At 37.5% G+C, this 12,854-nt stretch overlaps 1 protein-coding gene across 5 annotated transcripts in view; it reads left to right on the top strand.

Moving 5' to 3' along the window:
• GOLGA4 (golgin A4) overlaps nt 1-12,854 on the top strand; it is a 111,986-nt gene that overhangs the window by 96,501 nt on the left and 2,631 nt on the right. For 4 of the 5 annotated variants that reach the window (XM_082639861.1, XM_082639860.1, XM_082639859.1 and 1 more), the window contains 2 exons: nt 4,881-4,967; nt 11,853-11,915. In XM_082639861.1, the coding sequence (XP_082495987.1) occupies nt 4,881-4,967; nt 11,853-11,882 (117 nt within the window). In that variant the 3' untranslated portion in view covers nt 11,883-11,915. The remainder of the gene's footprint in view (nt 1-4,880; nt 4,968-11,852; nt 11,916-12,854) is intronic. The other variant, XM_082639858.1, reaches the window with a different exon arrangement.

The following is a 12,854-nucleotide window of genomic DNA, read 5'->3' as shown; positions in this document are numbered from 1 at the left end:
GGTAGGAGAATAGATGGAGACTATTTCATGGAGACGTGAGGATAGCGTGGCTAGTATTGGAAATGGTCCTAATTAAGAATGACTATGCAGGAATATTTAGAAATATTTTACTTTAGTCACTGTAAGAAAGTTACTCTTGCACATATGGAATATTGACCGTTTAAAAATAACCACACCGTGTAAGTAATAATGCTTGGTTAATTTGTTTTCTAGAACGTTAAATTTATTATAAGGTCCTTGAGTATAGAGTCTTGTCTTACTGTTATTTGTATCCCCAGCAGTGTTTTTAAAAGAGCCTTATATCAGACATTTTGTAAATATATCTTTAATTGAATTGATTGCATTTAGGGAAATTCATGAGCCTTTTCTCAAAGTTTTTCATTTGAAGCAATTTCTGTTTCTGATATTGTTTCAACTTTTTACCTTCATGAACTTTTACATTGTCCTTATATGTTGGCTGAGAATGGGATAATGAGTTTTCTTTTTTTTTTTTTTTTTTTTTTTTTTTTGCGGTATGCGGGCCTCTCACTGTTGGGGCCTCTCCCGTTGCGGAACACAGGCTCCGGACGCGCAGGCTCAGCGGCCATGACTCACGCGCCCAGCCGCTCTGCGGCATGTGGGATCTTCCCGGACCGGGGCACGAACCCCTGCCCCCTGCATCGGCAGGCGGACGTTCAACCACTGCGCCATCAGGGAAGCCCTGGGATAATGAGTTTTCTAAGAAATTATCAGTGTTTTAATTTATGGGTCTGTGGGGATTACTGAGTGCTCAACCTGTTCAGGAATTGATTTGGTAAATATATTTAAGACCTAAAAATTAGGACATAAGAAAATCTCTTAAGTATGTTATGGGGACTTCCCTGGTGGCGCAGTGGTTAAGAATCCGCCTGCCAATGCAAGGGACATGGGTTCAATCCCTGGTCCGGGAAGATCCCACATGCCGTGGAGCAACTAAGCCCGTGCGCCACAACTACTGAGCCTGTGCCGTAGAGCCCACGAGCCACAACTGCTGAGCCCATGTGCCCCAACTACCGAAGCCCACGTGCCTAGATCCCATGCTCTGCAGCAAGAGAAGCCACCACAGTGAGAAGCCTGTGTACCACAACAAGGAGTAGCCCCCACTTGCCTCAACTAGAGAGAAGCCTGCACGCAGCAACGAAGACCCAACACAGCCAAATAAATAAAATTTATTTAAAAAAAAAAAAAAGGATGTTATGAATTGTAGATTCAGTTAAACACCAGGAGCTATAGGGGTAGAAGTCGTTTGAATCCTTGACACTATAGAAGTCTAACTTCACTGTATCAGATAGTTCAAATTAAAGTAATGTCTAGTGTGATCCTGAACATGAATCATAGGCGGGATATATTAATTCACAGTAATTCAGTACCTTTTTTTCTTAAGGACTTTTTTTTTTTTTAATTCAGAGGATAGCTAAAACTCATTTTCTCCTTATCTTTAAAAAACAAAGTCAATGAAATGTAACTTTCTCTTACTATGCCCTGATTGGATAGCAGCCTGTATTTGAGGTGGGGTAGATAGTTTAAAGTTACCTTGTTATTGCAGGGAAGGGGGAAAAGCATTTCTTTATGAAAAATAGCCTCTCAGGAACTTCAGCTACTCTGGTTTATTCGTTGAGTCTAAAGCTATCATCCCTGAGTTGTTGCTAAATAAATTATTTAGTCTTTTTCTCGATCTGCAAAATGAAGAGAGTGTGACTGCCTCAGCCTGTGTCTTCTGGATGTTGTGAGCCTGTGTGGTGGGGTGAGATCCCTACAGAGTTTGAGTCCTGGGGAAAGGCCCAGCCCAGCATGAGATACGTTCTGGGGTGGTACCAGTTCAGCCAGGTCTCAGGGCTCTGCATTTCCTCCTAGGCTGTGACTTGGGAGACAGCTAGAAGGGACGCTCTTGAGGCACGGGCAGCCCCAGCTAACACATGGCTGGGAATCTGTGTTGAGGCGGCTCTCTCTGATCTTTATCTTCAGCATTCAGTGTGCTTTTCTGGTTACCAAGACTGAGTAGTCTTTTATTCTGCCATCACATTTTATAAGTCAATATTGAAAATTGGCAGTAGATATTCAGTTTAATTTACTTCATGTTTATTGAACACTTACTATATGTGGTCCTTTGTTTATCACCATGATGGATAAGGAGATGAAAATTGACACCATCCCTAACTTTAAGGTGTTTACCATATAGTGAGAAAGTGGAGCTGTTTACTAAGCACAGTATGGTGCAGACTGTAGCACAGTGTCCTCATGTTTACTTGTGGGAAGGTCAAGGACATCATGGAGAAGGAGATGTATATACAGGCCTTTACAAGGGGGCATAGATTTTGATAGATGAGCTCAGACAGGAGGAAAGCCCAGACAGAAAGTCCAAGACAGGAAATTGAGTGTGGGCTTTGGAATGACAAGTAGTCCGCTCCAACTAAAATACCAGCTCTATGAGGTGGAAGTGACTCTGCTTAGGGCTGCAGGGTGTGGAGGGCCTGGAGTATTCTCAGAGTTTTACCTGTAGGTTGTTGGCGGGTAACCCTGAAAATTTTTGAGCAGGGGTTGACAAAATCAGAGCTATTTTTAGACATTTCTTTTGTTGATTTGCCTAATTTCCATACATTCACAAAGAATTTGAAATGGAGACCAGGTTGTGGTTTTAGAACAAGCTGGAGTATATTGTGGCCTTTGTGATTTGATCACCATCTGCCGTTGTTTCTTGTCCAGTAGGATCTGTACGTCATCCCACCTGTCTTTCTTCATCTGCTTTTGTACACAGTGTTCCCTATTTGATGAGGCAGATGATTTTTCTAAGACCACATATGTGATACACATTCTTATAGTATGAAGTTAAGTAAACTCCCCTTCTTTCTTCTGTCCTTGCACTTTCTTTTTGTTGGGTTTTGAGCCTCCATGCTATTTTTGATGCTTAAATTCAGCCTGTTCTCCTTTTCAATAGAAAGTGTTTCTCATTCTATCCTTTATTGACTCCTTTCCCTAAAGAAAACATGGCAGGAGAGGCCACTTCTAAACCAGGTGGCTCATTTGAACTTTTCCTTACTTCCCAGGACCTAAGGAAACTTTAGGTTTAGGTACGTAGAGTAGACAGTCTGATTTCTTTCCCAAGATTCAGCAAAGAGCCTGGGCTTTCCATTAAAGTGTTTTCTGACAAGCCAGGGAAGAGCTTTTAAGTCTTTACTAGGTAATCAACTGCAAATGCTGCATCAGTGATGAATTTAGAGGTGGGTTTCCCATTTAACATTGTCTAGAAGTGTGAAGAGGCAACTAGCCACAGTTGGTTTTATTTTTTGTCTTGTTTTTTTGTTTTTGTTTTTGTTTTTGTTTTGACAGACATGTTTGTGCATAGATGTGCACTATGCAGTTTCATAGTGAATATAAATGGGCTTTTGGGTTTCTGAACTTGTTAAGCTATTGAAATTAAAGAAATGTTCCCTATAATTGTGAATCCCTGAATTTTAGATTTTTGGTACTTCCTAAAAACAGTCTTCATAGATAGTATACCAGAAACCATTTAAAATTTCCAGAGTGCTAATAAAAAGAATATTGAAATAGTTACTACTTCATATTTCTCTTCCCATTTCATGCCACATATACACTTGGTTTCTAGACTTCAGTTTAGCACAGAAGATTCTGTTCTATTTAGGCAATACAATTTAAAGGATGAGGAAGGAAGGAGGGCTGAAACTAAAATCTTGCTCTTTGTGGGGTTTGTGGTTGAGGAATAGTGTTAGTTGATCTGTTAGTTGAAATAAATATTAGAAATATGTAACGTGCCTTGCCTAGGCTTAGCACATAATAAGAATTTTTTTAAATGTTAGTTCTTTTCCTTCCTGGAAATAATTATACTTTTTTTCTAATGATGTATGTTCCTAAAATTTTGGTTAATTCTATTCTGTTATCTTTTACTCAGTGACCTTCTGCAGTCACACACTCTCCCCCGCCCTGCCATACACACACACAGTCTTGTAACTATGAACGAAGAATGTTAGGGTCAGCTTTCTGGTGAGCCTCCCACCCTCTGTAGCACTACAGTGAGTAGTACTACTACTAATCCTCAGGAGAGCGCTAGTACCTGAATTTGTATGTAAGCACTGAACTTGTTATCCTACTTATTTCATAAGTGGTATCTTCTTTCCTCTCTGTCTCCCTCAAACCATGTCATCTTGGTACAAGATAGGGAATTTCAACCTTTGAGGAGAATTTTCCACGAGCTTATGGGTGACAGTCTGACTTACGGTATATTTATTGAGATCTGCACAGTTTATGATCTTGTTTGCAAGCCACCATGTGTAATGTTTTGATTCATCCTGTTTTCTACCAAACAGAACATCTTGTGTTTATTTAAAATGTAATTTGTATTTCTATTAGGCTGATGTGCTGCATGTATTAAAAAATACCTATAAGCATGTTCATGTTCATGCAGTAGCCCGTGTTTATGAGATATATGATGTGATTTAGTTCAAGCTGAACTTGAGAGTCTCTAAATCTGATTGTTTAGAGCATATGTTTTGGCAATACATCACTTACTAGGTAGATTTCTACAAATAAAAAGCCTTATAAAATGAATGAGTAATAAAGTTTCATTTTAATAAGACAGAGGGCCAAGAGCATTAGAACTGTATATAGCTTCATGCTATTGTAAATACATCTTCTTGAAATAATATCAACCCAGACCTTGTGAGGGATCCTTTCAAATCGAAATTCTAGCGTTGGCTGTTATTTCCTTGACCAGTACCTTCACATCATACTTCTTTGGTCGTGGCTTCCATTGAGAGCACTAAAGAATTCCACCAGCAGAACATGTCAGAATGGGGTGAGACCCATCTGCTCCACTGTCTAGTGATCGTCTCTTGTCTTTTTTGTAGACCATGGCAAAGGTTATAACCACTGTACTGAAGTTCCCTGATGATCAGACTCAGAAAATTTTGGAAAGAGAAGATGCTCGGCTCATGGTAAGCTTTAAGAATAGGCTATAGATAGAAGACAACTTTATCTCATCTGTTTACATTCTGCTTCACTTACAAAGACTTTGAGTTGGTAAGAGAAATTTAAAAGTTTTCATCTTTATTGTACTGTAGCCTGAAAAATGAGAGTGAAACTACATTAAGAAAATTAAACTGAGGGCACATCTGAATGGATGCCCTCAAGGAAAGAACAGTCTTATTTAATAGTATGTATGAGGTTGACACCAGTATGTGCTATATGAGATTTCTGGAACTTGGGCTCTTTATGGGAAGGATGGAAAAGGCATTTGTTCTGGTATATCCAGTAATAATTTTTTAAGCTGAATTATATCATGATGTTAGGTGTTTTGTAGATTACAATTCCTTATTCTACTTCACTTGATTTCTAAATACAATAATTCTGAGTATAAGAGTTTAAGCATTTTTTTGCGCTTTTGACATATACCCTGCAAGGGGAATGTACATAACTGAATTCTTAGAAACCTTTGTGTCAAGTCAGCTGTGACTGAAATGAAACAAACACACACTTCATAAATTATGCAAGATTCCCTTTGCCTAACTTCTTTTTGTGCTGAACCAATAATACAGTAAGAAGATCCATTCTAAGCATAGAATGAAATTTGTGCTGTTTTCCTGTCTGGCCCTTAGCTGTCACTTTCTGCTTCCTTTTCTTGTCTTGCTAATAGCCTGTAGCTCTTCCACATCTTCCCCCCAATTTCTTTACCTATTTCATGATCCCAGTACTGCTGTTTTTTTCACTCTCCTATTTAAAGTAAACAAAGATCTACTCTTTAGTAATGGGTTAGCCCATGTCTGAGTATCTCCAGTAAGAAGGACTAAGTCAATAAGTAATTACCCTTAAGAATCCTGTCTTATCTCTACAGACTGTGTGTTTCTTACAAAAATTCTGGCTTATCTTGATCCCAAGTCTCCCTTTCTGTTGTGGTCACCAATCTGTTCTGGTTCTAACCCATGGAACTCAACCAAGAACCCACAGATGGCCTGGGTGGATGGCTTTTACCTTCCAGGCTAAATAACCCCAGCACTTATCAGCCATCTATGAAGTTCCTCTCCTTTGACCCATTGCATGTTCTGACCTCTTTCTGGCTTCCTCTAAGGTCATCCCAGCATCCCTGACTTTTGTCCCAGTACTCCATTGTATACTGTATTATTTACCTATTGTATATTTTCTGAGAGAGTTGCAGTTATTTTGGTTAGCCTTTGTTTTTTTTGGTGAAGCATTTCTCCATGGTATCTAGTGGTCTGAAAAATATTGCCATACCTCTGTAGTTATTTCTGGTTATAGATATTTTTGATAAAGAAGTATGTAACTATAATGTATGCCCTTCATCAGTAGAGAGAATGTTGTTTTAAATATAGCAAAACATCCAATTCTATAATCTATAGTCCACTCAGAGTGGTTTTCCTCTTCACTGAGTAAACAACTGTGTCTTTGTGAAAATAAAAATCTCCAATGCAGTTTGAGCCCGTTGACACAATTCTGTCATTATAGTCCAGTTTAAGAAAATACTTTAAAATGATGGATGTAAATAGAAAGCTTTTATTATCTTTGTTCATTCTCCTGTAGCCTCTTTTTTATCTTGATGTTGGGATATAGCCAACCTCTCATCTTACTGTTGGGCTACATTTTGTCAGGATTTAGAATATAGTATAGACTCATCCTAAGTCACTGCTTTGGCAAATGTGGTAGGAAACATTCCCCCTCACCCCACACGCACACATACAGCCTTAGATTGGTTTGTCTTGAAGGAAACTAATCGAATTGATTACCTGTAAATAGTGAACCATCTAAAAACCTTTTAAGGTGGATGGAAAAGTTTCTTTTTTTTTTTTTTTTTTTTTTTTTTTTGCATTACATGGGCCTCTCACTGTTGCGGCCTCTCCCGTTGCGGAGCACAGGCCCCGGACACGCAGGCCCAACGGCCATGGCTCACGGGCCCAGCCGCTCCGCGGCATGTGGGATCCCCCCAGACCGGGGCACGAACCCGTGTCCCCTGCATCGGCAGGCGGACTCTCAACCACTGCGCCACCAGGGAAGCCCGAAAAGTTTCTTTCTTAAGTTTAATTAAAAAAATCTTTGAAAAACTTTACACTCTTCTTTTGTGAATAAAATGGTATTCATTCTAGATAGGGATGAAGTGGTGACTGACTTCCTGAAATAATCCTTCCTTATCCCAGAGGCTGACCTGCCCAGAAAGAAAGTCCCACTCTTTCCACTACTTTTTTTTTTTCCCACTACTATTTTAAGCAGAGTCTCATCCATCATTATCTTTTGCTTAATGAATGAGTTCAGTTGACAGTCACCTACTTCTCTTCTGTTGGGTTGGCCAAAAAGTTTGTTTGGGTTTTTTCTGTAACATCTTACTTGTTATGGCAAATGTAGGAAAATAGAAGACATGGACGATACGATTGTTGCCCTTGTGGAACCTTTAGTTTTAGGGGGAAGGGGTAGCATCCATTCATTCATACATGAATAAAAGATATGCTTAAGTAATGTAATTCAAATAATAAAAATAGATGCTTAGGAAAGATGAACTAAGTTATAGTGAGCATGAAGTGAGGGAGATCCCAAAGATGACTTATCAATTTGAGTCACCTTTTGTCAGCATAAAGAGATTTTTGGTACAGGATAGAGTGACTCATGATTGTTTCCTTATTTGATGGAAAATTAAGATTACTGTTGATTGGGAAAGTTGAAACATAAGTCACATTTGCCTTAAAATTGCTGTCATTCATAAAATAAGTGGTAAGAATCACTGTCTTTGAACAAGCCTCCTAAAGAAATTATAACTTGTTTCATACCCCAATGAACTGTAGCTGATTAGAGCAAAACACTGCTAAGAATAGTGACTTCTCTTTTTCTATGGAAGTATCCAATAGAAAGATACCTATATGTGTAGAAAACAGAGCTTTTAAGGGTTTTATTAAATAATTGTTTAAAAGCTATTTAGTCACATTAGCTTTAAATATATGTTGCAGATGGACCATTTCTGTAATTTGTTGTAACCGCAGCTACAGTTTCCCCTCTGTTAAAAATCAACAGTATTGACTATTTTGTTATTTTAGGTTTGGGGGCTACAAAGCTGGTATAAGTAAACCAAACAAACTCCGTCATATTGCAGAGCTCCCTCCCCTGTCCGTTAGTATTTGGGATGCTTGAGAGAGCGTGGATTGCACTTTTTGCTGAGAGCGTGCAGCCATGTCAGCATTTACGTTATTTAGCAGGTATGAGAGGAGGAGTACTTTCTAAAAACTTTGCTTTGTGACCCTAATTATTATATGTTTGCTTTGTGGCATTGATCGAAAACTGTCCATGACTGCTGGTAAGGTTTTTTTCAGTATGTCCCCTCTTTACCATATCTCCCCTCTCCTTAGTGACTTTTATACTGTTTATTTGAAAAACCCCACTACAGAATACAACAGTTATTATTTAATAAATGGTTTCAGAGTTTAACCTAATTTGAAGAATGTATTTCGTAGATGAGAAGCCATTATCTGTCAAGTAAGAGTAAATTATAGAGCATAAGTAAAGTCTGGTTTATTTGAGGGTCACAGTGTGTAGAGAAGGAATCCTAGTCCTCCATTTGACAAGTCTCAGAGCCTCTGTTTCTTCACAAAAGTATGTTGGATTATTCTATCTCTAAGCTTCCTTTTCCTCTAAAGTATTAAATTAGTTATAAATTTTAAAGTTTTAGATTTCTTTCAAGTGGGAAAAAATTGTCTTCTATGCAGCAGGTAGAAGTTAAAGAAAGTGCACACACAAGTCTCAGAGCCTCTGTTTCTTCACAAAACTAATGTTATCTTGTTAGGATTGTTGGAGAACCAAAGTACGTATAGTGCCTGCACTGGGGTTTTGTGATCATGGTGGGGCTGGTGGTGGTGGTTCCTGAGCCACATGTAGTGATGAGTAGAACGCGTCTTTCCTAGAAGGTGAGACTTGGAAAGGTAAACCAATAATGTGTATAAGATAAACCATGAAAGACCTCACTACAACAGTCAGGTCGCTTAATAGGAATGAAACCAGCTCAAAACATGTCCCATCTCCAGTTTCAGCACCTCTGAGTGCCACCACATGCAGCTTTGCTTGGTGAGAGCTAGCTCTCAACAGCTCAGCCCCTGTGTAACTTTGAGCAAACCTTTTTCATATTTCTGGCCCTTGTTGGTAAAACAAGTATGTTGGACTGTTTTATCTCTAAGGTTTCTTTTCCTCTAAAGTATTAAGTTAGTTGTAAATTTTAAAGTTTTAGATTTCATTCAAGTGGGAAATAATTGTCTTATATGCAGCAGACAGAAGTTACAGGAGTGCACATACCAAATGCACATACCTTTGTGTTCCCTAGAGCAACCTTTTCCCTCCTCTCAGTTTTTAGCTTATTGTGCCTGGTTTGTGATGGTTTAGGTAGTGTAAATGGCCAGAGTAGACTGGATGTTTGAGTTTCAGGGTGGGAGCAAGAGTGAATACGAAAGTCTTTTTTTTTTTTAATTAATTAATTAATTTTATTTATTTTTGGCTATGTGGGGTCTTTGTTGCTGCACACGGGCTTTCTCTGGTTTTGGTGAGCGGGGGGAGGGGCACTACTCTTTGTTGTGGTGCGTGGGCTTCTCATTGCAGTGGCTTCTTTTGTTGTGGAGCACGAGCTCTAGGCACACAGGCTTCAGTAGTTGCGGCATGCGGGTTCAGTCGTTGTGGCACTCAGGCTCTAGAACGCAGGCTCAGTAGTTGTGGCGCACGAGCTTAGTTGCTCCGGGGCATGTGGGATCTTCCTGGAACAGGGCTTGAACCCGTGTTCCCTGCACTGGCAGGCAGATTCTTAACCACTGCGCCACCAGGGAAGTCCCAATACGGGAGTCTTTAGCTTGTCTAATTGAATAAGACTGCCCTGGAAGTACACCATCAGACTTTTTTTTTTTTTTTTTTTTAAAGAGAGTGTTATTTATTTAGGATGATTACAGTAAGAGTTTATTTTAATCAAGTGCTAAATCATCTCTTGAAATTGAGAGGTTCTTTTGTTATATAGAAATCTCTTTTAAAATGTGTTTCTAGGAATATACTTTTCTCTTTAGAGTGTTAGCAAACTTAATGACACGTTTAAACTGGATGGCTATTTTCTTGATGACTCCATTAAAAGAAAATTGTTCTATTCTGATGAGAAAGATTTGGCTTGTTTTCATTTCTCATCCACTCTAGTCATTTTTAAAGATTGATCTTCTGTTGACTTTGTTATTGCTTTGCTTTCATGCTGATCCTTTGTGTTGTGTCAAGCTCTTGATCAGTCCTTACCCTAGACCAGTCTTGTATTTAAGTTAATGTTTCTGAATTCTCTCCTTTTGGCTGAAACTTTAAAAATCTCTTCCAGATTAATAAAATCGTCAGAACTTTTCAGCATCGTTAGGTATAAAAGTTCTCCATTCTAGTTGAGGTTTACCTTTCCATTTGCGTGGTCTCAGTAGATGCATGCAAGGTGGATTCAAGAAACAAACGCACATAAAAATGATGCATAGTGAAAAACACTGCCTGTGTAAAACATATATTTGTTATCTTAAAAGTGGTTTTACCTCTTGATATTGTTAGAATTACATGATGTGTGATCATTGCGAAAAAACATTGCAAACAGCTCAGAAACATTACATAGAAGGGGAGATCTTCATGATTTTCAGCCTCCCAGCTGTCTCCACCTTGCCAAGGTCATGTTTGCTAATGGTGTGGTGAACATCCCCCAGCTTTATAATTATGTATTTATAATTATTCCTTTATCATTTAAGTATTTTATTTTATAAAAATGAGAGTATGCAACAGCTTGCTTTTTTCACTTATTTTTATATAATTCCACCTCATTACAAACTGATTTACCTTATTCTTTTGATTGGTTGATTATATGGATGTCCTACAGCTGAGTTCATCAATTTCCTATCCATGGACACTTAGATTATTTCAGTTTTTCAGTACTTAACAAGCATAGACACAGGGAGCATACATATATTTCACATGCTTTTGCCAGTTTTCCAATGGGATGTTAGCCTTATTGTGTTGTGTGTTGCAGATATTTTCTACTTTGTCTTTTGATTTTGCTGTTCCTTACTAACTGTACATTAAATTTAAAAGATAAATAAAGTGATGCTTCTGAGGTTGGTTACACTAAGAATAGACTCAGATTTTATAAACAACTGTTTTTGCTGATGCTGTTTTAAAGCAAACCAGGAAGCTAATTAATAATCTTGGTTTATGACCATGTTAAATAGGACATAGAATTTATTTAAGGAGGTTGCTATAGTAAAACTGTGTTTGCAGAGATTGGGTCCCCTTGAACAGAAACTTTGGTTTGGGTTATCATTCCTGAAACCATTCCTGATATACTGTTGATATACAAGAGTTATTCATTGATAAAATTGACATATTTTAGGAATGATGATTCAACATATAGACACACTGTATTCACATTCATCAACATTTCCCCCCAGATTTTTGGTGGTAAATTGAAATTATGTAAATCAAATTGTAATGTGTGCTTTAATGGAATTATGAAAGAAATCCTTTTATAAACCAAATAATCATGACTTAATTATGTCTAGCATATAAATATGTACTTAAAATGTAAGTACATCTTTAATTGTGTTGTTTAAACTTTTAAATTAAAGTTCCAAGTAAAATCTCCACTACATAGTGTTATATTTACTTAGGATGGGAGGGAGCTATTACAGATTCCTTAGCCTATCCTCCCTTGATTTGGGGAGATGTGAGAAAAATTTAAGTACATTCTGTTTAATCCTTTGAAGTTCATATACACATATAATCTCTGTGTTATGTTGTCTTAAAACTAATCCAATAAGCTTTTTTTCTTCCTGGCTTTGTAGTATACTTCACCTCGCAGTGGTATCTTCTGAGTAAATCGTCAGTCTGTGCTTAGTTAGCATGTGGTGAGTGAAGAATAATATGTCTTTTGTCTTTTCTGAAAAAATTAAATGTATTGCATGATACTAACCATTATGCTGGAGTTCTTTTGCTCTTTTGTTTAATGAAAATATGATTATGCTATGGGTTAATATAGGGATTTTCTGTTAATTTTGCTTTATAGATTAATAATATATAGATTAATAATCACCACCAGTAAATGTTACATAATTCTAGGAAATTTTAGCTCTTTAAACAGTAGCTGAATGTTTCAGAATTGGTCTTTGAAATTTTGCTAAAGAATCCAAAAAAATCTTATGTATTTTACATTCCTTTTTGTTTTTTATTTCTCAAGAATGGTCTTTGAAGTTAATAAAGCTTGTGAGAGAAAAATGAAAAATCATTTTCTAGATAAAAGTGATGTATTTCATGAATCCAGAATGTAAAATATTGTAAAACATTCTTAGAGTCAAGGCTAATCTGAAATAATGAGCACTAGTAAAATTGATTTTAAAATAAATGGCAGTTTTATTAGTTCCTGGGATCATGCAGTATAACAAAGTAGCACATTTGTCCTGAGGAGACCCTTAGGCAGCTTGCTCTAATTGAATGTGGCTGTTTCTAATTAACATATTATTACAATGAGGGGGAGGCATCTAAAATGTTTGGACACAGTTGGCTGTCCTCACATTTAAACACCCCTCCCATCACCTCCACATATTATCCATGCTGTTAGTGTGATTTAGCACCCCTAAAAATTTAGGGTACATCTTTACCTCAAACTTTGCAAGAATTTTCACAAGTGACAAATAAGCTGGATCACAATCTGTAGAACTTAATTATAATTAAATTAAAGGTTCTCTGATTATTAATTAACCTAGTGCTCAACTAACAGTATCAAGTTTTAAAACGTTAATATATAGCATTTTTTAACGTTTTTGCTTTAAATATCCTTTCCGCCTACA

Source organism: Mesoplodon mirus (assembly GCF_964341445.2).
Source record: "Mesoplodon mirus genome assembly, chromosome: 12".
Classification (NCBI taxonomy): Eukaryota; Metazoa; Chordata; class Mammalia; order Artiodactyla; family Ziphiidae; genus Mesoplodon; species Mesoplodon mirus.
Note: the sequence above shows the minus strand (reverse complement) of the source record. Positions and strands in the feature narration are given on the sequence as shown.